This window comes from Geotrypetes seraphini, chromosome 2, assembly GCF_902459505.1.
Source record: "Geotrypetes seraphini chromosome 2, aGeoSer1.1, whole genome shotgun sequence".
Classification (NCBI taxonomy): domain Eukaryota; kingdom Metazoa; phylum Chordata; class Amphibia; order Gymnophiona; family Dermophiidae; genus Geotrypetes; species Geotrypetes seraphini.
The window spans coordinates 327,229,980-327,254,441 of NC_047085.1; the positions used below are offsets into that span (position 1 = coordinate 327,229,980).

Genomic DNA, 24,462 nt, shown 5'->3' on the forward strand with positions numbered 1-24,462 from the left:
ATTTATAAAAAATGTTAAAAAGAATAGGCCCAAGAACATAACCTTGAGGCACACCACTGGTAACATCCTTTTCCTCAGAGCAATCTCCATTGCCCTCTATTGCCTTCCACTCAACCAGTTCTTGACCCAACCCATCACTTTGGACCCATCCTGAGGGCACATAGTTTATTTATTAGACGTCTGTGTGGAACACTGTCAAAGGCTTTCCTAAAATCTAAATACCTGTACATCACATCTAGCGCACTTCATCTATCCAGTTCTCTGGTCACCCAGTCAAAGAAATTGATCAGATTTGTCTAACAAGACCTACTTTTAGTGAATCCATGTTGCCTCTGGTCCTGTAATCCACAAGATTCCAGAAACTCGACCATTCTCTGTTTTAAAAGCGTTTCCATTAATTTGCTTATCACAGAAGTTAGACTTACCGACCTGTAATTTCCTACTTCTTCCTTACTTCCACTTTTGTGGAGAGGGACCACATCCGCCCTTTTCCAGTCCTCTGGTACTACTCCCGACTCTAGAGACTCATTGAAAAGGTCAGTCAGCAGAGCCACCAGAACTTCCCTAAGTTCCTTTAGCACCCTCGGATGTACAACATCCGGCCCCATTGCTTTGTCTACTTTTATTTTAGCTAACTTATAAATTGCAAAGAACTTATGGAGAATATTAGTGATCCACAAATAATGTAATGTATGAATCTCACTGATCAACAAAGGTTTTGCTTCTTCAACACTTATGGGTGTATCTTACAGATTTTTTGGCTGCTGATCACGAAAATCACATTTAAAATTATGTAAGATATACCTTTTTAACAAAAAAGTATATTTTTACAATTTCATGTTATAGTTTCAGGCTAATGCAATTAATTCTTAGCCTAATTCTTAATATAGGTCTATTGCACACATTGTACCTTGTTGGCTATAGTGTGGGCATGTTCAGGTGTACATTTAGGGCAGGTTGCATATCATCCATAGAAATGATGCAGTCTTGGCATGCTTGTGCATGGGATTGGTGGATGCCTGAAAAGGCTAAATAAAAGCATATGAAAACATGGAACTGCTGATAAAACATATCCAGTACACAAAGTAGAACTGGAGCATCTCCGGTGATCTTAAAATAGTAGCTCTGCTATTTGGAATACAACTTTGATATACCAAGTACTGTTGTTTTATTTTTGAATGGGACTTTGCTAAGGAGTTGCATTACATTCAAAAGAACTGGCCACTATAAGAATTTGGTACTAGGACAGAAAAATGTGGTACATGAACCACTTTTTGATCCGACAAAGATATTTTTGCCTCCTCTTCACATAAAACTTGGACTGATGAAAAATTTTGTAAAAGCGATGAACAATGAAGACAGGTTTTCTTTATCTACGACAGATGTTCCCAAGAATAACTGACACCAAGATTAAGGAAGGAATTTTTGTCAGTCCACAGATCAGACATGTCATCAATGAAGATCTGTTAGGCCAGAAAAAAATCACCTGGAAAGCTTTCAAGGACGTCGTTGAGAATTTTCTTGGCAATTAAAGAGCACCAAACTATATTCAACTGGTTGAAAAACTTCTTAGAGCACATAAAATCACAAAGTGCAACATGTCACTGAAGATGCACTTTCTGCATCCATACTTGGACTTCTTCCTCGCAAATCTTGGTGAACTCAGCAATGAACGTGGCAAAAGGTTTCACCAGAACATTGCCATTATGGGAAAAAGATATCATGGAAACTGGAATCCAGCAATGCTGGCTGACTATTGTTGGACATTGCAACGAGATGCATCGGACACTTAGTACAAACAAAAATCAGCAGGAAAACACTTTTAGTCACAGCGTACTATCACAGCGTATAAAAAGCTTTGTGCATTAAAACATGTTATAGTCAAAGATACCATCGTGTTTCTCAAAATTCCTATATGATACAGTCAGTGGGAAATTATATTTGTGTTTATTTTGAAGAGGTCTATCATAATCACCAGTTTGTTTTAAGGAAGCAAAACTCTTGGAAAAATTTGTTGTCCAGTGTTTGTCAGTCAATGCCTGTAATAAGATGTAATTATTTGAATATCTAATTAGGTTTCAAACAGGCTCATATCTTATGTAATCCGCCTTGAACCGCAAGGTAATGGCGGAATAAAAGTCACTAATGTAATGTAATACTCATACAGAGATATATTAAACAACAACAACCTCCAAATATGTCACAAAAATGGAATATTGTAATATGGAAAGACATGAGAACCAATGATGATTTGGCATGTGAAGCTTAAAGCAATGCTAAAGCCTGAGATTTGAGTGGTGTCACTGAGGTTCATTAAATGTGAAATAGGGATATGTTCAATAGTGTGTTGCATGAGTTTTATGACATACTTGGAGGTTATTATTTTAATATCAGCAGTATACCAAGGTGCTTAGTGAGAGCAGTGAAGCATCTTTTTGTTTGGTAGGGCCAACCAATAATCTTTGTCCCTATCCCCCCTACCCATGGATGCTAATGCTGTATGAAACAGAAAATTGATAGGGCAATGGCCCCTGTGGCCCTTGTTCTGCCTACACTTTGATTCTGTCCCCTACCCATAAGTTCCCTCCCTTTTCTTATTGCAACCACACCTGGAGTATTGCACTCAATTCTGGTTGTAAGAAAGGTTTGGACAAGTTCCTGGAGGAAAAGTGCATAGTCTGTTATTGAGAAAGACATGGTCCTGAATCGGTAGCATGGAATATTGCTACTCCTTGGGTTTTGGCCAGGTATTAGTGACCTGGATTAGCCACTGTGAGAATGGGCTACTGGGCTTGATGACCATTGGTCTGACCCAGTAAGGCTATTCTTATGTTCTTGGTTAAGCTCTGGAATGCATTGCCAACGGTTTTAAGAAAGGTTTGGACAATTTCTTGGAGGTAAGGTCCATAGTCTTTTTATTGAGAAAGACATGGGGGAAGCCACTGCTTGCTCTGGATCAGTAGCATGGAATGTTGCTACTCTTTGGGTTTTGGCCAGTTACTAGTGACTTGGATTGGCCACTGTGAGAATGGGCTACTGGGCTTGATGGATCATTGGTCTGATCCAATAAGGCTATTATTATGTTCTAATGTCCTAGAGCTGCATTCCACTCCTGAACTAATGTTTCTACAGCAGTGCATTGCACAGATTTAAATTAAAGTTAATACATGTAAAACCATTTAAAGTGGGAAGGTATCAATTATATCCTTTCTTCTTTGCCCCTCCTATCTACTGCTTGACAGGGGAATGAGAAGCTTTTGCAAGTTCAAGTTCAATTTATTTGATATACTGAAAATGTATTTTAAAATAATTCTAAGCAGTTTGTAAAGTCAATAAAAGTGGAAAGAGGATCAAGAATTTAAAAAGCAAGACCTTTCACAGCAAGACAGGTCTTTACAATTGTACATAGACAAAATACATAGAAACTTACACACAAAAAAAGGAAAAACAGCTACAATATCAATAGAGGAAAACGTAAGGAAAGGCAAATATGAGAATGAGGAAACTAGTTGTTATTCTTCAATAGCTGGCAGGGGGAAGAAGAAAACTATGGAAGAGTGGACAGCATAATTAATGAAGAGAGGCGACTGGGAAAATAAGGGAGAAATAGTTTGAGACCCAAACTTCTCAAAGGATGAGATAAAGGTGGAGGCTATTCCAGAGTATAGGGGCGACTACATTAAAGCAAGAATTTCTAATGGTATTCAAGTAGATATTGCAGAGGGAGGCTACCATTAGAAGGCATTGTTGGGAGGATCAGAGAATCTTTGCAGGGGAGTAGGAAGTGAGAAGATTAGCCAATAAAGAGGCCAGTCCAAAGGACTAAATCTAGTGAAACAAAATATTGAATTTATATGGGATTCTATAAGCCATTTTCTGTAGAAAAGAGTGGATTGTGGTTGTGTTTCTTAACAACCAAAGAGAAGTTTGAATGCTCTGTTTTTGTATTATTTATAGCTAGTGTTTAAATGCTCTGTTTTTGTAGCTAGTGTTTCTGGGAGGTAGGTAATCAAACTAGAAATAAATAAAGAAACAGGGTGTGAAGAAGAATATGCAAAGAAGATGGTTCTAAAAGGAATGAATATACAGTAGCATATTTTCCTAAGATTGAAAGAGGAGGAGGAGACCACATTTGATATATAAGAATGGAATGACAGTCATCTACAGTGACACTGTATTTTGATATATGAGTGATAAGGAAGGGGTGTTCTTTTGATAATGAAGATAGTCATATGAGTATTAGGAGGTTGTGAGTGGAATACCTTAGCAGTTGACTTGCTGGTATTGAGTTTTAAATTTTTCACAGTCAACCAAACAATCTGCTACTGTGTCTAATTTCCTGGAGACTGTAGAACAGCTAGAAGAGGATCAAACCTCAAGGATTGAGAAGAAGTTGGATGCTATGTGCTTATATAAAGAAGGTGAAACTGAGAGATTGAAGAAGAGCCAAATGTGCTAGGAAGATGCTGTAATGAAAGGCCCAAGTAATAGATCCCTGTGGAACCCCTGACAATAGGAGCTATGAAGATAAGGTGGAATTAAAGTGGTGAACCAGATAGGAACATTCAATTAAGTAAGAGTAGAACCAGTGAAAAACAAGTCTGCGGGGCCATCCATCCCTAAAGAAGGGGGGGCTTGCTGTGTACCCTAGATCTCAAGCAGACATATACCCATTTATTCCTCACAAACCAGACTATGTATCTTCTTCAGAGTTTGGGCTTTATCAATTTTGAAAAATCTATCCCCTTTGAACACCATGTCAAAGTTACCATTTTGGATTCAGATCAGGCAAATGCCTTTTCTTTAGAGGTCAGACCACAGGCTCTTATTTTGTATGTCTAAAACATTCAACTTGTCCCACTGGTTGCTGCCAGGGCCTACTTACAGAAGCAAGGCCATATGGTCTGACTGTTTATGTATTGCCATTTGCTTGATGGAAGATGAGAAAACCTCTTTCTGCCATCCTTCATCCCTCTCAGCTCCAGGCCATGCCACAGCAGATGATATCTAAAGATAATCTGCCAATGGTATTTTCCTTTGCTCTACTGCAACCACTGATGTGTTGTGCTGTGAACACTGAATTCTTCACCCAGCATTAACCATGACTTCACTCTTTATTTGTATAAACATATGATCTTTATATAATTAAAGCTCTCTGCGGTTATTTCATATCTCCTTCGTGGAGGTCTTCTTATAGTGTCTTGTACACATTTCTATATATTTTTTTACATTCTGCTGTCTTTAAAAATTACAGTTCAAAATATATTAATGTAGGAATTTTATTTCCATGATTTACACAATATATTTTAATAACATAACACTAGTTTTATTCTACAAAACCTTCCATTCTAGGCTGATAAAATAAGAAAAACTGCACAAACACAGTGAGCTACAAAATCGTAATCAATATAACAAAACATATCAACCAGCCATCACTACTTCGCTCAACATTTTTGAAAAAGGTAAGTCTTCAGTAACTTTCTAAAATGGGTGAATCTCAGATTACCAGCTAACGGCTTGATAAGGGAATAGGGACTTATTTACCGCTTTTTTGTCACTTTGGCATTTTAAAGCTGACATTCAAAGCAGTGGGCAATGGAGGATTAAGTGACTCACCCAGGGTCACAAGGAGCAGCATTGGGATTTTATCTCATAACCTCTGGGTGCATAGGCTTAACAAGTGAGCCACAGCCCTTCCCCATGATGTGTCTTGTAAACATAGCCTTTGGGCGAAGGAAATGTAAAAAAGACCAATTTACGCTGTGAATGTGCAGAAGTAAATAAAATAAAATGATCAATTAGATAATTCAGTAACAAACCATATAACAATTTGTAGCAAAAACAGCTGATTTAAAAAATAACTTGCTTCCATTGGGAGCCAGTGTAATTTGCAAAGATAAGGCGTTACATGTTAAAAATTATGCAAACAGCTGAATCAAAGTGAGCCTTTTAAAATGGTTCTTACAACCCACTAGATAAACTATTACAATAGTCAAGTGCAGACTGTACTAAAGACTTCACCAAAAGTTGAAAAGCTGATCTTTCAAAACAACTCTGAATGAACTACATCATTCACTTGATTTTACGTTGTTAGATTCTGATCTAAAAATACCCCCAAAAGTTTCAACACAGGTTCTATAGTATATATTGTACCATCCAAGTGCAGACAATGGGTAAGTTTAGATGGAGTTGCAAAGAAAAATTTAGTTTTTTGTGAGTTGTTTTAAATTAGAAGATAACATCCAATTCTCAGTCATTGATATCACTGATTGATATTGTTTGATGGTACTGAATCCAATGACAAGACAACCGTAATGTCATCTGCATAACTGTATAATTTAATGCCCTTAGTAGACATTTTTTTCCCAAGGAGGATAGATAAATATTAAAGAACGGTGAACCATGAGGTACGCTGCAGGGATTATTCCAAGAATGAGAAAGAATGCCACTTGATAGTACCTGGTAAGACCTGGAATGCAAAAAATCTTGACACCATTGATAAACTTGCCCAGAGACTCCTGTAGAATCAAGATGGCCAAGCAGTATGTTATGATCTACCAGGTTGAATGTGCTACTAAGATCAAATTGTAGAAATAGAGCATTTTGACCCTTACTAAAAAGTGATCCAAAAGTGAAGTCAAATTACGCTGTAAATGTTCAGAAGTAATGTACTGAATTATCCATTAGATAATTCAGTAACAACCCATACAACAATTTGTAGCAAAAACAGCCAAATTTAAAAATAACCCACGCGTCCACTGGGAGCCAGTATAATGATATAACATTGGTCTGAAATAAGACTAAAGAATTCAAAAGGTTAAACCGACCCAACAACCACCTCCATCAAGAAATGGTATTGAAGCTACAGGTCTATAATTAGACATCGAATCAATTGGCCCTTTGCAATCCTTTACAATAGGGGTAATAACAATATGTCCATGATCAACAGGGAACTTGCTATAATGTAACATTTCTTGCATCCAATTAAAGAGGTCTCTACAAAACTGAAAAGTACTTATTTCAAATATTTTAGAACAAGAGTCCAAATACGAACAGCATTCTATACAGTCTGGTCCTGCCTGAAAGGAGGATCTTAAATCCTATATTATTATGAATGAAAAAACTCAGCTAAAGCATCCGAGGAAGGCAAAGCTTCACATGATGAATGTTTGTACTTATCAACATTCATCATCTTATTAACCAAACTAAAAACCTTTTTGATCTATCCCAATCTTACCTACCATAGCAGAATAATAAGCCTTGCATTTGTCTTTCAAGCATCTTTTGTACTCCTGTACTTTCTCCATTGCTCCTTAAGGGCCACACAACCAGTTTTATGCCATGAACGCTCCAGACGATGCACTGTTCTGTTCAAGAACAAAATATCCAACTCAAACCAAGGGTCTGATTCATGATGTTTTTTTCGAGCAATTTTATCTAAAATATTAGTACTTATTTCAAATAGGAATAAAAATTTGAAGACAAATTGGGGGGGTGGGGGGGGGGTGGAGGGCTAAGTCGTAATGTGACCAAAATTTAGGAGAGTCAATGTGGCCACATGACCTAACCTGTACAGCAGGCCTGTGTTCATTTAAAACCATATGTTGCTAATTCAAAGTGAAGGTGCATAAAAAATTATCTGACTGTAGACTCTGCTTCCAAGTCACTTTGGTCAAAAATATAAGAGGCTTAATCAGTTTTCTACTGGGCCCAGTAACTAAATCGAATGGTATAATTTGGCAAAGTTAGGTGATCCAAAAATTCCCTAACTGCAGAAGAATGATCCTCCATATGCAGATTTATATCACCAAGCAACAAACAATTAGGGTCTTTTACTAAGGTGCACTAGCCAATTTAGTGTGCTAAATGCTAACATGCCCATTATATTCTATGGACACGTTAGCATTTAGCATGCTCTAAATCCGTTAGCGCCCCTTAGTAAAATACCCCCAATATGAGGAATTTTTTATGTATTGTAAATCAAGAACTCAAAATAATCATCTCAAGCGCTGTACCAACTGCCAGATGGTATATAGTAAATAATGCATATTAATGATTTCAATAAAGAGGGGGGGGGGTCTTTCAATTCACATGCTAAGATTTCCACATCATAAAGGATTTTAAGAGAATTGGAAGACCATCCCAGTATTTGGATTCCCTACATTTAGGGATGATCTTGTAATCGGGTGGGCAAAATTCATGAATCAAAGGGTCAATATTGGTTGGTATCCATGTTTTCTGTTAAAAACAAGAAACCAAGTTGTTCCTCAGTAAGACAATCTTTTAAAAATCGAGCTTTTCCCTAATATTTAAATGCGCACATGAAATGGCAAGAAATCGTCGCTATTGCTTGTCCGAGTCTGAGGTACTGTTTTCACAGTAACACAGTAACACAGTAGATGACGGCAGATAAAGACCCGAATGGTCCATCCAGTCTGCCCAACCTGATTCAATTTACATTTTTTATTCTTAGCTATTTCTGGGCAAGAATAACCAAAGCTCTACCCAGTACTGTGCTTGGGTTCCAACTGCCGAAATCTCCGTTAAAACCTACTCCATCCCATCTAAACCCTCCCAGCCATTGAAGCCCTCTCCAGTCCATCCTCCCCCAAACGGCAGAATACAACTTCTCTTTTCCAAAAGGTTGTGAAAAATAGGCCTTTTGTTGACTATCACTGGAATAAATGTTCAGTATTGAAGAGTGGCTCGTGGACTCTAGGGGGCGCTATGGAATGGATAATGAATAAGATGTGTTTGTGGAGTATTTTGTGGAGTTTTTCTACAAAAACGCCTGCTTTTCGTATGGTCCTGGGTAACTCTAGTTAGATACAAGCATATGTGTTAGTTAAGGCCACGCCCAATAGAAGCGTACAAAAAGTTGGTGAATAAAAATCTAAATATGGATGTAGCCAAGGCCAGAAAAACACACTATAGATTAATATTAAGGAAAAGCATAATAATATTCTTTATGTACTTTGCTATTAAGCCAGAATCATAGAGGAAATTAGGTAATGCATAACATACATACATAGAAATATTAATGACTCCATTTTGTTCTCTGTCTTTCTGTATCCTCTGCTGGGCTTTACTCCATTTTGTGTTCAGCCTATGTCTCTCTCTGTCTGTTCTTTGTTCAGCTTCCCGCCTTAAGCCTTGTGGGTCTAATTGATACCAGATGTGCTTAGGCCGGTTAGGAAGAGCATATTAGATTACTTATCCCAAAATGGAGTATAACATGTATTAAGTGTGTTGGATGTGTGAAAGGGGCCCCGAATGAATGATATATGAATGATGTGTGAAGGTATACTAAACATGAGAGTGGGTTTTGGAAAATATATTTTATATATTTGCAACCTAAAGAAACTTAAAGGGAGCCTGAGAGGCAACATCTGGGGTTTCTGAGTTTGTGTGAAATTTGAAACTGTCAGTTCTTGTACAACTCAGAGCAGGGGGGAACAGCCCCTCCTTTTTTCCTGTGTTGATAGGGACAAGAACTTTTCAGCAGGTTGTCTTTTACACAGATGAACTGTCTGAAATAAGGTTTGAGAGTGACAAAAAGAATATTGGATATGTAGTAAAAAGTTTATGTATATTCAGAAATGAATGTAAACAAAAATATGATTTCTGAAACTTTTATTCCATGTTAAAAGGAAGTTCTTTGTCCAAATTTAAGGACAGCCTCTGTTAATGGATTGGCTGACAAGTAATGATGTCATGCAGGACAAAAGGTACATATTGAGGAGCAACGAATTATCGGGTTGAGATCTTTGTCAGAAAGGCCAGCATTTTGGCGACTGTAAAGACCTCCCAGATGACGCAATAACCTTTTGAGGTCCATTATGACAATTAATAAACGAAATAACTATTTTAATAAAATTTGCGTCATGTTATTTTCCATGTACTTCTTACACACCTAGAGCGAAAGCTAGCAGCTTAATTGGCAACTGCTGCTTAAAGCGTGCGCTTGTGTACCAATGCTCAGTATGGAAGACCAATTATGGATATATTCAAAAAGTAATTAACAAAATGGTGCGGTTTGGCAATTTTTCTTAGAAGAACAGATTGAACTCTTTTATTTAATAACTTAGGGCTCCTTTTACAAATTTGCAATAGAAGTTTCTACTGTGGGCCAGTGAGGTAAATGCTCTGACTCTCATAGGAATTCTATGAGCATTTACCCCGCCGGCCCATGGTAGAAACCTCTACCACAGCTTTGTAAAAGCCAGCATTAAACTTTTAATTTTTTTTGAATGATTAATTATACATATCAAGTAATCAAACTTATACTTAAGAACGTAAGAAGTGCTATCTCCGGAACAGACCCTAGGTCCATAGTTTTAGACCCCATATCACTCTAAGCTTCTCGTAAGGAGATGTGTGTCTAGCTTACCCTTACCCATGTCACTTTATGCCACTCATAAGGAGATGCATATCTAACTTACCCTTAAATTCTAGAACGGTGGATTCCGCAATTACCTCTTCTGGGAGAGCATTTCAGGTGTCCACCACTCGCTGCGTGAAGCAGAACTTCATGATAATTGTCCTGAACTTGTCCCCCCTTAGCTTCTGTCCATGTCACATTAGACATTGTAAATCATTTTTTTCCCTGCTCTATTTTGTCGATTCCTTTCAGTATTTTGAAAGTCTCGATCATATCCCCTCACAGTCTCCTCTTCTCGAGAGAGAACAATCCCAGTCTCTTGAGTCGTTCCTCGTATTCCAAGTTCTCCATGCCCTTTATTAGCTTCGTTGCTCGTCTCTGCACCCTCTCGAGTATTTTTATATCCTTCTTTAGGTATGGAGACCAATGTTGGACGCAGTATTCCAAGTGTGGTCTGACCATTTCTCTATAAAGCGGCATTATTACTTTCTCCGATCTACTCGTGATTCCCTTTTTTATCATGCCTAGCATTCTGTTTGCGTTTTTTCGCTGCCACCGCACATTGCACCAACGGCTTCAGGGTCCTATCAATTAATACGCCCAGGTCCTTTTCATGTTCGGTTCTTCCCAGAGTCTCACCTAACATACTATACGTGTGTTCCTTATTTTTTCTGCCTAAGTGCATCACTTTGCATTTTTCCACATTAAACTTCATCTGCCATTTGTCTACCCATTTCTCCAATCAGCTCAAGTCGCTCTGGAGTTCCTCACTGTCCTTCTGTGAGTTGATTGCCCTGCATAGCTTTGTGTCATCTGCAAACTTGATGATCTCACTGGATGTTCCATCCTCTAGGTCGTTGATGAAAATATTAAATAAGATGGGCCCAAGTACCGAGCCCTGGGGCACACCGCTAGTCACATTCTCCCAGTCTGAGAACTTCCCATTTATGCCCACTCTCTGCCTTCTGTTCTCCAGCCATTTGCCTATCCATCTTAGTATATCTCCTTCTATTCCATGGCCTTGAAGTTTCCTGAGGAGTCTCACATGTGGAACCTTGTCGAACGCTTTCTGAAAATCAAAGTATATAATATCCACCGGTTCTCCATTATCAATTTGTCTGTTCACTGTCTCAAAAAATTGAAGTAGGTTCATCAAACATGACTTCCCTTTCCTGAATCCATGTTGGCTGGCTCTCATCAGGTCGTGTGTGTCTAAGTGCCGGGTTATGTTATCCTTGATCAGCGCCTCCACCATCTTACCAGGGACCGACGTGAGACTTACAGGTCTATAGTTGCCCGGTACTCCTCCCGATCCTTTTTTTAAATATCGGCATGAAAAGTTGATGTAAATTTTAAAAAAGCAAGGTAAATTATCATAACCCATACTGTATTACTTGGCTCTAGTCCTCAAATTAAAGATCCAAATAATAGGAAATCAATAAGGAAATATTCTATAACTAAGAACAGGCTAGTGTATTTGATTAAAGAGAAAAAAAATCTAAACAATCTAACCCATTTTCTGATGCCAAGAATCCACTCTAGAAATTCTCTTAGTAGCCAAGAAGGTGGTGAAGTATGTAGGATCCCCAACAAACATATTTAGATGGATATTTAAGATAGAAAGAAGCCCTCAACTGAAGAACACCAGCATAAAGCAGAAGAAACTGATTTTGCAGCTTCTGGGTTTCATGACATATAGCAGGAAAAAATACCCGAAAATGGCTTCTCCAGAAATAGCATTTTAGTACCTAATCTCTATCAGTACTGTTAGACAAAGTGGCTACCAGTAATGCACAAGGAAGTCCTAAATGAAGCATTATTTCTCAAGGAGACTTCAAAGAGGGGGTAGTAAATTCCCTAGTCACCAATGTCTCCCCTTCCCCCGGTGTTATTGTTTGGAAAGGGGATAATATACCTTCAAGATAGCAAATGATCCATAGATATCTGAAAAATATCCAAAACTTTGTTTTCCCATCTCCCTAGGAAAAGCTCTTATATCATGAGGGACATTACCTATCTCAAATTTACATTCCTGAGCAAATTCTCCACCACTTCCAATTTCACTTGAATCCCATTATTATGGTTCCTTGAACTTGGTACACAGTTTGCTCAATTTCAACAACTTTTTCACCACAGGTTTAATTTCATTTAAATCATCAAAATGTAGAATTTTCTCTTCTAAATCTTTCATTTGAGATATTGGTTATTAACCACTGGAAGAAGAATCTTAGCCAAATATTAAATAGTTACCCAGATTGTGTCCAAAGTCATTATTGATGGCTTACATATTAAAGTCTCTTTTAAAAATGCTGTAAAATGTTCAGATATTCCTACCTCTACTCCACCAACTGCACATTGAGGGTACCAGGGCATACGCCTTTCTCCCCACCTCCACCTCCCTCAGGATTGCAATCTTTCCTCTGCTTCGTTTCCCATATCAGCTATCTGAGCTTCCCCCCACTCCAGACACTGTTTCACAGGGACCTAACAGCTTGCCACATATGGTTGTGGAGGCAGGGTTCTCAGATCTGGGCTTACTCACTTCCAAGGGATCAATTTCCTTTTCCTTCAGGGACCAACTTCAGTAGATCTGTACCTGACCACTCCACAAATCTCCCCTGCGGGTCACAAATGCAACTATGGACCACCTAGCTTGAAGTCTTTAGCTTGACTTGACTGTGGATTATCTGTGGATTGTGGACTTCTAGTCTTGCCACAGATTTTCAATTGGATTCAGGCCTGGATTTTCATGGGACATTCCTTAAGGGTATTCACTTTATTTATTTCCTGCTCTCCCAGAAGAGTAACAGAAGGGTAACAGAAGAACAAACAGAGATTCTGGGAATGAACTAACAGGAAAACTGGGAGGGTAACAGAATAACAGGAGGACTTAGGTATAATATTAAAGGCTAACAATGAACAATGTACAGATTCCATAGGCATAGAATCTAGGTACAAGGTGAGGCTAACATGTTATCATGTACAGAGGGGAATCAGGTGGAGCAAAGACATATATAGTTTAGGGGGTGGAGACTCTGGAAGGACACGGACTGAAAAGCATGTTGGTGGTAAATAGAGGGGAGATCAAGCAGTAGTATAGTCTTGTTCATCTGGCAGTTCATATATCGGTTCTTATCACTTGAGGACTTCGTTGTCCTGGTTCCTCATAACTGATTTCAGACCCGGAGCAGTTAACAGAAGAGGAAGGTCTTTACTGACTTTTTAAGAAAGTCGTCGGGGAGTCCAGGAATCTGAGTTGTGTGGGCAAATGATCCCAAAGTTGTAGGAGTGTTTATGTGCAGTTTCCAGTTGAAAGGCTTTTCCTAGGAGAATGCAGAGTCATTTCTCTGTTTCGGAGTAGAAGGGGCAGTTGGGCATGTAGGGGTGCAATTTGGGCACCCCTACATGTAGGGGTGCATTGTAGGGGTGCATTGTGGCAGAGGTTTTTATGGGTTAATACGAGGCCCTTGAAGGCACAGCACTTCATATAGAGCTACTTCATTGTTGATTTTGCTTTGTGCCTAGAATCACTCTCCTGCTGAAAGTTGAATCTTCTCCCCAGTCTCAGTTCTGTGTCTGGTTTAACTCCAGGATCTGCGTGTATTGGCTTCTATCTTTCTATCAATTTTCACAAGCTTCCTTGTTCCCACTGCTGCAAAGCATTCCCACAACACAATGCTGCCACTGTTGTGCTTTATGGTTGGGATGGTGTTAGGCCACACCTATTGCTTAGCGTTGAAACCAAAAAGTTGTCCTTTGTTCTCATCAGGTCAGAAAACCTTGTTCCAAATGCATGCAATATCCCCTACATGTTTCTTTGCAAATGCTTATCAGCACATCGGTTTCCTTCTTACCACCTTTCCATACAGGCCATGTTTGTGGAGCAATCTTGAAATTGCTGAGGTCAACATTTTCTCCAGTCTGAGCTAGAGACTCTGACGTTCTTTTAAAGCAATCTTAAATCGAATGACCAGGGGGGAGGATCCAATTCTAGTTAGTGAGGTTTGTTCTATACAATGGTCTTACCCCCAACCTTCTTCCATTGAAGTTGTGATTGTATGGCCCGTTGTCCTAAATAACTGGTCAAATGCATCTATATTGCTTTGTCACGCATTCTTGTTTGTTTGTTTTTGGCTTATATTTAATTACCCCTCCCTGAAATCTTACCAATACAAAAAGTTTTTAAATAGAATGTTACCTTTCCAGGCAGCTGGGCTGAACACTTGGCTTGGAAAACCCATACTTGAGGCCACTACATACGCAGGCTTTAGAAAATCCCTGAAAACTCGATTGTTTAACAAATTCTAAATGCCCAATCTCCTCTTCCTCGCTAAGGCACTCCTCTCTACCTCGCCTCCCCAATTCTAGATTTGAGACTAACTCTTACCCTTTCTCCCCTTGCATAACACGTCCTGACAAAATGTATCTTTACTGTAAACCGCTTTGAACTTCACGGTATAGCGGTATATAAGAAATAAATTATTATTATAAAACAAACAACTAAAAAGCAATCTTAATCCTTAAATGAATTTCCTCAGCAGTTTCCTTAGCCTATAGATACTTACTTTGGAGGGTTGGCCTGATTGAGGCAGCAATTTTGAGATTACTCCACAAACATGGCCTATTTGGGAAGGTGGTAAGAAGGAAACCACTAGTGAATCCATATGATGTGCTGATAAGCATTTGCAAAGAAACATGTAGGGGATATTGCATGCATTTGGAACAAGGTTTTCTGATCTGATGAGAACAAAGGACAACTTTTTGGTTTCAATGCTACGCAATAGGTGTGGCAGGAAAGATCTCACCTTTATTCCTAGTCCCCTGACACTTAGGGCTCCTTTTAAGTGTGCGGTTTTAGCGCGTGCTAAAATGCTGTGCGCGCTAGCCGTTGCCGCCTCCTTTTAAGCAGGCGGCAATTTTTCGGCTAGTGTTCGTTAATCTGGTGCGTGCGCTAAAAACGCTACCACACCTTTGTAAAAGGCGCCCTTAATGGAATTCCTATCTACTTTCAAACTTCTGTGGAAAAATTCTAGGGAGCTATTCTTGATATTACTAATCTTTCCTTCTGCCAACACATCTTGTGATCTTTGTACCTTCTAATGCATACCTTGATTACTGCAACTCTTTTTGGTACAAGATTTGAAGCTTTCTGGTTTCGAGAGGCTTCGAATAGTTCAAAATACTGCAGTGAAACTTCTTTATTACGCAAAATGTGATGATGTAACACTTTTTCTGGTCAAAGAATACTGACCTCCCATTTCCTACCACATCCCATTTAAAATTCTGATCATTATTCATCAAGGGGTTCCTTTACTAAGGCCTGCTAATGAATTAGTGAGCATAGGAGCCATGCAGCCCACAATGTTCTGCATAGCATTAATCGTTAGTGTCTGCTAAATCCGTTAAGAGTGTTCTATTCTGATCAGCTTACTTTTCCTTCTAACTGCCTTATTCCATACACACCATCGCAAGTTCTTTGATCATCCAGTAAAAATCTGTTGGCTATCTCTTCATTTGAACAAATTAAATTTGACTTCGCTCAGCACTCCTGTTTCAGGGCACTTACCCCTACCCTTAGACATTCGTTCAGAATTATCATTCCCAAAGCATAAAGGAGCACTTGAAACCTATTGCTTTCAGCAAGTTTTTCTCTCTAATTAGGCCATAAATGTTAGCAGGCAAAGTCCACGCATAGATCATGACTCTACCCACACTCCAGCCAACCTTCTCCAGCGAACGTGTTCCCCAAAGTCACGTACTAGTGGTGTTCACCTAATCGCGGTGCACATACTTTTACACTTGAGGTGATTTTATAGGAGGCCTTTTGGGTATGAAGACTTACATATATATATATATATATAAATCCTTTATAAAACTGTCTCCATTATATGTAAGTCAAATTGTTTAGACAGCTTCCCTAGAAAATACGATTTGCTAATAGCTCTGTACATCAGAAAGCAGTCATGGAAACAAGGTGCGTTTTGGACTTAATTCTTTTTAGATAGGGATTATACAGCTTCTGCTGGAATTCAGTAGGTTTAGGATTAACATTCTTACTTGCAGAAAGGGTCATGGAACTTAAAAATATTCACAGAACATAAAGAAACTCAGTGCACTTTTTTTTTTTTTTTTTTTTTTTTGGGGGGGGAGTAAAAGCCTCATCACCCTAATATTCACTAATATCCTGAAGTGTCAGCTCACTATTGATCCAGACGGGAAAGTAACCCGTGTCATTCCTTTAGCACCCAATCTGTCTGTGAGCTCTCCCATCCAAGTACTGGTCAGGTCTGGACCTGCGTAATGATTTTAGATCCACAGCATCAAACCTTGAAATTTGATGGCTGCAGACAGTACCTTTTGCACTAATACTGCGAAGGTCCGTGATTTTCATTAAGATCTTTGGAAACATGTGAGGTTTGTTAGGTCTTCTCTTCCTGATGTAGATCTTCAGCGCCTCCAGCAAGGGTTCTTGTAGCTTGTCTACTTTTGTGGGTTCCTCAAGGTCCTGGCGATCTGAATTGGAATGAAGAAAGCATCTTTCAGTATAAACATGGCAATTATTTTGTTCAGCTGCTATACTCCAATGATGCTGTAGGATTAGTGCATACAGAATAATATTCGTTTGCTCCCTGAAGCTTCTGAAAATCAGCAGATGGCAGTGCTGAACCTAAAAACTACAACTTCAAGATGTATTTAATGAGATTAATGTGTGGCCTCGCCCTGAGAAAATTAAAATTAATTATCAAAGGCAAGAAGCTATAGTACTTACTCTATGGTTATTTGGTGACGGTGCTTTTACTGTCATGTGAATTGCTTTTAAGAAATCAAACACGTGTCTTGTTTTCCAATCCAAATACATTTGGATATGTGCATATGAATCTTTTGTGCTTTTTAAATACTGCACAACATAAAGTGCTTCTTTAGAAGCAGAATTGATTTAAAAGGGGTTTTAGTGCTTTTCACATTTCCTGTAGCTTGGGGGCTAGGGACTGCGAGAGGTTTGTGTGCTTGGCTTAATGGAAGGTTTTATTCTACACTTTGGAGAGAAGTCCTTGATCAATCAAACCCTATGCACGGTGAAAGCAGCAAAATGAATGTACTGCCAAACATCTTCAGCTAAAGTTGGAAACCCAAGCTAGACACCTAAAATAAATGTACAAACCCACCTGATTTAATTTCCCTTTAAAATGTTTTTTGTTTTTTTTAGATACCTTTCATTCTCAGGGAATACTAGAGGGGTAGATCAACCATGACAAATGGACCTGATATTTAGTGGCTGTGACCCAGAAAAGTGCCACTGACTGGGGCCAGAACTGGATTTTCAGCTGCTGAAATCCTCACTGACCCCCACGCACTATCCAGAGATGGGGGCGAAGCAAGAAGCAATCAGAGTACCCAGAAGTGGTACCCAGATATCTGGACAACTTAGGATAATTAATTACCCAGGTATTGGTGCTGAATATCAGCGATAGGTGGATAACGTCTGGCAACTGCCTTATACCCATCCAGTACCAGTATCCGGTAATGGCCCAGTGCTGAATATCCAGGTATAATTTTAAATGTCATGGTTGACATTTTACAGCAAGAACAAACCAGGGGGGGGCAAACAAAACCACAGATACAAATACAACAAAACAAAATGGAATTGTCCAGATCAGAATGATGTGCACTACAAAAGTGTCCTCCAACTCATCTGATAATGTGAAGATCTTTATTCCTCCAATGTCACAATGGTACATTCAAACGACTCTATGACTCAATGACTCCATGTTTCGGCCAACAGGCCTGCCTCAGGAGTCTTGAGAATCACGAAATGATGATATACAAAGAATGCCAAGCACCTCACTCCTTAGCAGTGAGGTGCTTGGCACTAGTTGGGAACAGATGAATTTACAAACCAAAACATTCCCTTTTTGGAATTTTGGTGGAATTTATGTGAGTGGTAGCATTCTTTGTATATATCATCATTTTGTGATACAGCTATACAGGTGTAGCTATAGGGGGCAGAGCAGGATGGGTGCCTACACCTTCACCAAGAAGGAGCCAGGGGTGGACCGCCCCTCCTTATTAAGCCACTGCCTACAATAGTTACACCAAGTAAAAGGCAGATGTAATGGCACCTTGGCACACAACTTTCAGTATTCTATAAGTTTAGCACTTAAGGGTGTGATTTGCCCACACCCTACTCACATGTACACCCCCTGTGCAGTTTTATGCTAAATCACTTAGGTGCTAACTTATAGAATAATGCCTAAGTGCAGTTAGGCACCCAAATGCCATTTACCCCCTCCCCCCCAAGTTTGGGCACCTAACTTTCATTATCCCAGGACAAGCAGGCAGCATATTCTTAACGTATGGGTGACGTCACCGACGGAGCCCCGGTACGGACCTTTTTAACTAGAAAGTTCTAGTTGGCCGCACCGCGCATGCGCGAGTGCCTTCCCGCCCGACGGAGGAGTGCGTGGTCTCCAGTTTCTTCGTTTCCGCGGAGCGAAGAAGACGCATGTGGTTTCAACGGCTGTTGAACACTCCTTTTTTGCCTTCCCGCTCGCGTTATTTCTGATTTTTTCTACTTTTTTCCTTCGGGTTTTCTCTTTTCTTTCCAATTGGTAAAAAAAAAACAAAAAAAAAAAACTTTCTTTTTTCCTTTATTTTTCAACCGGCCCCGGCGGGGCCTGTTGCCATCATACAAGCCTCCGGCTTTGATTTCGCGGAGGCCGTATTCCCCTTCATGCCCCCCCAGCCGGGTTTTAAGAAGTGCCAGCGGTGTGCACGCCCGATTTCCCTTTCGGACCCACACAACTGGTGCCTACAGTGCTTGGGTCCGGAACATCGGGCTGACACCTGCACCCGCTGCGCGACTCTCCAAAAACGCACACTTAAAAATAGACAAATCCAGCAGAATCTCCTCTTCGGCACCGGTTCTGCTATGGATCCGACCCCGACGTCGACGGCACCACCGAAATCGGCACTGTCAACATCGACACCACCTGATCCTTCTGCGGGGTCGATAGCGCCAGGTAAGCCGGCTAAGAAGCCTTCCACTTCCCTCGAGCGCCCTCCTGCCACGGCGGTGACACCGGTCCTTCCGACGTCCCGCAAGTCCCGTAAGCGCTCCGCTCCGATAACGGTGAGTGCCTCTTCATCGGCCTCCTCATCACCGGAGCGTAGAGCGGCACCTATGGTACCGAAGAAAAGTAAAACGGTACCGGTGCCCCCATTGGAGGACCGTATCTCGGCCATCCTCCAGACCAAACTGCAGGAACACCTACAGCACCAGCTTCAGGAACTGCTTCCAACCCTGCTGGCACCACTCCTTCCGGTACCGGTCCGGCCCGACCATCGCACCACTATGCCAGTGGCCACCCCCTCGGTACCGATGAACACTTCGATGCCGGTCTTATCGGCACAGCCTACACTCCAGACCTGCGCGGCGGAGGACCCCTCCCGGCCCCCGGATCGACATCAATCGTCTCGGGACCGGGATCGGCACCACTCCTCCCGGGACAGAGATCGGCACCGGTCTTCATCTCCCGGCACCGTATCCATGAGATCTGGCAAGTCCCTTTCTAAAACCCGCCATGCTGAGCCGGCCATCAGGGACCCTGACTTATGGGAGCAATCCCCACTCGGTACCGAGGAGGATGCCTCTTCCACTGATGAGGAACCCTCCATGGCTGAATCCACCTCAAAACCTGAGCAGTCCTCATTTACGAAATTCCTTCGGGAGATGTCTGGGGCTCTCTCCATCCCACTTGAGTCCGACTCCAAGAAGTCCCAGGCCTTTCTAGAAGCCTTGGACTTCGATCAACCCCCCAAGGAATTTCTCAAACTCCCCGTCCATGATATTCTACGGGAGACGTTTTATAAAAATTTGGAGAATCCCCTTACTGTTCCAGGTGCCCCTAAGAAACTGGACAGTTTATACCGGGTCATCCCTATCCCAGGATTTGATAAACCCCAGTTGCCACATGAGAGCCTCCTGGTAGAATCCACTCTCAAAAAATCTCATGGTTCCAGTGTCTATGCCTCCACCCCTCCTGGCAGAGAGGGTAAAACAATGGACAAATTTGGAAAGCGCCTGTACCAGAATGCCATGCTGGCTAGCAGAGCCAACAATTACTCATTTCATTTTTCTTTTTACATGAAATATCTGGTACAACAACTTTCTGCTCTGCAAAAGTATATCCCTGAACGCAAGGTTCCATTATTTCAGCAACAAATTTCCACCCTTCTTCAGCTTAGGAAATTCATGGTACGCTCGATCTATGACTCCTTCGAGCTCTCCTCCCGAGCCTCTGCTCTGGCAGTGGCCATGCGACGCCTTGCCTGGCTGAGGGTATCTGACCTTGATGTGAACCACCAGGACCGCCTTGCCAACGCGCCCTGTCTTGGTGATGAACTTTTTGGGGAGTCTCTGGATACCACGACACAAAAACTTTCGGCTCATGAGACGAGATGGGACACCCTCATTAAGCCTAAAAAGAAGACTCCGCCAACACGACCATACAGACCTCAGTCCTCTTACCAACGTCGTTTTTCTGCTAGGCCACTTAATCCTCCTCAACAGCAGTCTCGTCGGCCTCGCCAACAACAACAACAACACACTCAGGCTCGCTCGCAATCTCACCAGACAGCCAAGCCTCTCCCTCAAACTAAGCCTCCTCAGCCCTTTTGACTCCTTTCTCCAGGGCATAGCCAGTCTCCAACCCTCGCTGCCTCTGCCTCAACCTATCGGGGGCCGCCTCACCATCTTTCTACGACGCTGGGAGGCCATCACATCAGACCTGTGGGTTCTAAACATCATCCGTCACGGATACTCACTAAGGTTCCAGACTCTTCCTGCAGACCATCCTCCCGTAGAGTCTGCTTCTCACTCCTCCCAAACTCCACTCCTCCTCAGGGAGGTCCAATCCCTCCTCCTTCTCAATGCCATCGAAGAAGTTCCACCAGACCAAAGAGGTCAGGGTTTTTACTCCCGCTACTTCTTGGTACCCAAGAAAACAGGGGATCTTCGTCCTATCCTCGACCTCAGGAACCTCAACAAGTGTTTGGTCAAGGAAAAGTTCAGGATGCTCTCCCTTGCCACACTTTATCCTCTTCTGTCTCAACACGACTGGCTATGTTCCCTGGACCTCAAGGAGGCCTACACTCACATCCCAATCCATCAGGCTTCACGTCGCTACCTCCGATTCCAGATACTGAATCACCACTATCAGTACAAAGTGCTACCCTTTGGTCTCGCATCATCACCCAGGGTGTTCACCAAGTGCCTGATTGTGGTAGCGGCCTGTCTCAGGTCCCACAACCTACAAGTGTTCCCCTACTTGGACGATTGGTTGGTGAAAGCAACAACCTCTCCACTTGTGCTGCAATCAACGCACCACACCATCTCTTTCCTCCATCTCTTGGGGTTTGAGATCAATTATCCCAAGTCGCATCTGCTTCCCACGCAGCGCCTTCAGTTCATCGGAGCACTCCTCGATACCAACCTCATGAGAGCGTTCCTTCCGGCCGACCGGCACCGGACACTGCTTCACCTCTGTCGACAGGTGCTCCTCCAACCATCCATCCCTGCTCGCCAGATGATGATTCTTCTGGGTCACATGGCCTCGACAGTCCATGTAGTTCCTCTGGCGCGACTCCATCTGAGGATACCACAATGGACCCTCGCCAACCAATGGTCACAGACCAGGGATCCTCTTTCTCATCCCATCTCTGTGACATCGTCTCTTCAGCGATCTCTTCAATGGTGGTTGAACTCCTCAAATCTTTCCAGGGGCCTCCTTTTTCATCCGCCCCCTCATTCCATGATCATCACCACAGATGCCTCCCCCTATGCATGGGGAGCTCACATAGGGGATTTACGCACCCAGGGACTCTGGACCCCTCAGGAGCGTCAACATCACATCAATTTCCTGGAACTCAGAGCCATGTTTTATGCTCTCAAGGCCTTCCAGCACCTTCTCTATCCTCAGGTTCTTCTCCTGTGCACGGACAATCAGGTCGCCATGTACTACATCAACAAGCAAGGCGGCACGGGATCTCGTCTCCTTTGTCAGGAGGCCCTCCGAATTTGGACCTGGGCCACAGCCCACAACCTTTATCTCAAAGCGGTCTATATCCAGGGCGAACAGAACTCCCTGGCCGACCAGCTCAGCCGCATCCTTCAACCTCACGAGTGGACCCTGGATCCTCCCACTCTCCACTCCATCTTTACTCGTTGGGGCACTCCGCAGGTGGACCTCTTTGCAGCTCCTCACAACCATCAGCTGCCCCAGTTCTGCTCCAGACTCTTCTCTCCACATCGTCTGGCCCCGGATGCATTCCTTCTCGACTGGACGGATCGGTTCCTCTATGCCTTCCCTCCACTTCCTCTGATGTTGCGGACCCTGTTCAAACTCCGCAAGGACAGAGCCACCATGATTCTCATCGCCCCTCGGTGGCCCAGGCAACACTGGTTCTCCCTCCTACTTCAACTCAGCTCCAGGGAGCCCATTCCTCTTCCTGTATTTCCTTCTCTGCTTACGCAGCAACATCAGTCTCTGCTACATCCCAATCTGTCTTCCCTCCACCTGACAGCTTGGTTTCTCTCGGGCTGACCTCTCCAGAAAACCTGTCTCAGCCTGTCCGTCGCATTTTGGATGCCTCCAGGAAACCCTCCACACTCCAATGTTACCATCAGAAATGGACCCGGTTCTCCTCTTGGTGCCTCCTGCATCATCACAATCCCACCTCATTGGCGGTGGAAACTGTACTGGACTATTTGCTCTCTCTGTCTAACGTTGGCCTCAAGTCTACCTCAATCAGAGTCCACCTCAGTGCCATCACTGCTTTTCACGAGCCTATCCTTGGAAAACCCCTCACGGCTCATCCTCTGGTTTCCCGGTTCATGAGAGGCCTCTTCAATATCAAACCACCTCTTCAGCCTCCCCCGGTCGTCTGGGACCTCAATGTGGTTTTGTCAGCCCTCATGAAACCCCCCTTTGAGCCTCTTGCTACTACCTCGCTCAAACTTCTCACATGGAAGGTGCTTTTCCTCATTGCCATCACCTCTGCCAGGAGAGTTAGTGAGCTACATGCACTGGTCGCCGATCCACCGTTCACTGTTTTTCACCATGACAAGGTGGTTCTGCGTACCCATCCTAAATTCCTTCCTAAGGTGGTTTCAGCCTTTCACCTCAACCAGTCCATCGTGCTACCGATCTTCTTCCCAAAACCCCATTCTCATCCTGGGGAACAGGCTCTTCACACGCTGGATTGTAAGCGTGCCCTGGCGTACTACCTTGACCGTACCAGGGCTCACCGCTCCTCTCCTCAACTTTTTCTGACCTTCGATCCTAACCGTCTGGGTCACCCTGTATCTAAACGAACGCTGTCCAATTGGCTTGCTGCCTGTATTGCGTTCTGTTATGCTCGGGCCGGCCTGTCGCTGGAAGGTGCTGTCACGGCCCATAAAGTCAGGGCTATGGCTGCTTCTGTGGCTTTCCTCCGTTCCACGCCTATTGAGGAAATCTGCAAGGCGGCCACTTGGTCTTCAGTTCACACGTTCACTACTCACTACTGTCTGGATGCCTTCTCCAGACGGGATGGGCACTTTGGTCAATCTGTGTTACAAAATTTATTTTCCTAATGGCCAACCATCCCTCCTCCCTCTCTGTTAGCTTAGAGGTCACCCATACGTTAAGAATATGCTGCCTGCTTGTCCTGGGATAAAGCACAGTTACTTACCGTAACAGGTGTTATCCAGGGACAGCAGGCAGATATTCTTACGACCCACCCACCTCCCCGGGTTGGCTTCTTAGCTGGCTTATCCTAACTGGAGACCACGCACTCCTCCGTCGGGCGGGAAGGCACTCGCGCATGCGCGGTGCGGCCAACTAGAACTTTCTAGTTAAAAAGGTCCGTACTGGGGCTCCGTCGGTGACGTCACCCATACGTTAAGAATATCTGCCTGCTGTCCCTGGATAACACCTGTTACGGTAAGTAACTGTGCTTTTCAGCACCTGACTTGTAGAACACTGTAGGGCTCATTTTCAAAGCACTTAGACTTTCAAAGTTCCATAGGTTACTAAGGTCTC

At 42.5% G+C, this 24,462-nt stretch overlaps 1 protein-coding gene across 4 annotated transcripts in view; it reads right to left on the reverse strand.

The window, feature by feature from the left end:
* Positions 1–24,462, reverse strand: part of RARB (retinoic acid receptor beta) — a 751,528-nt gene that overhangs the window by 13,965 nt on the left and 713,101 nt on the right. For all 4 annotated transcript variants that reach the window (XM_033930170.1, XM_033930168.1, XM_033930169.1 and 1 more), the window contains one exon: positions 16,736–16,894. In XM_033930170.1, coding sequence (XP_033786061.1) covers positions 16,736–16,894 — 159 coding nt within the window. The remainder of the gene's footprint in view (positions 1–16,735; positions 16,895–24,462) is intronic.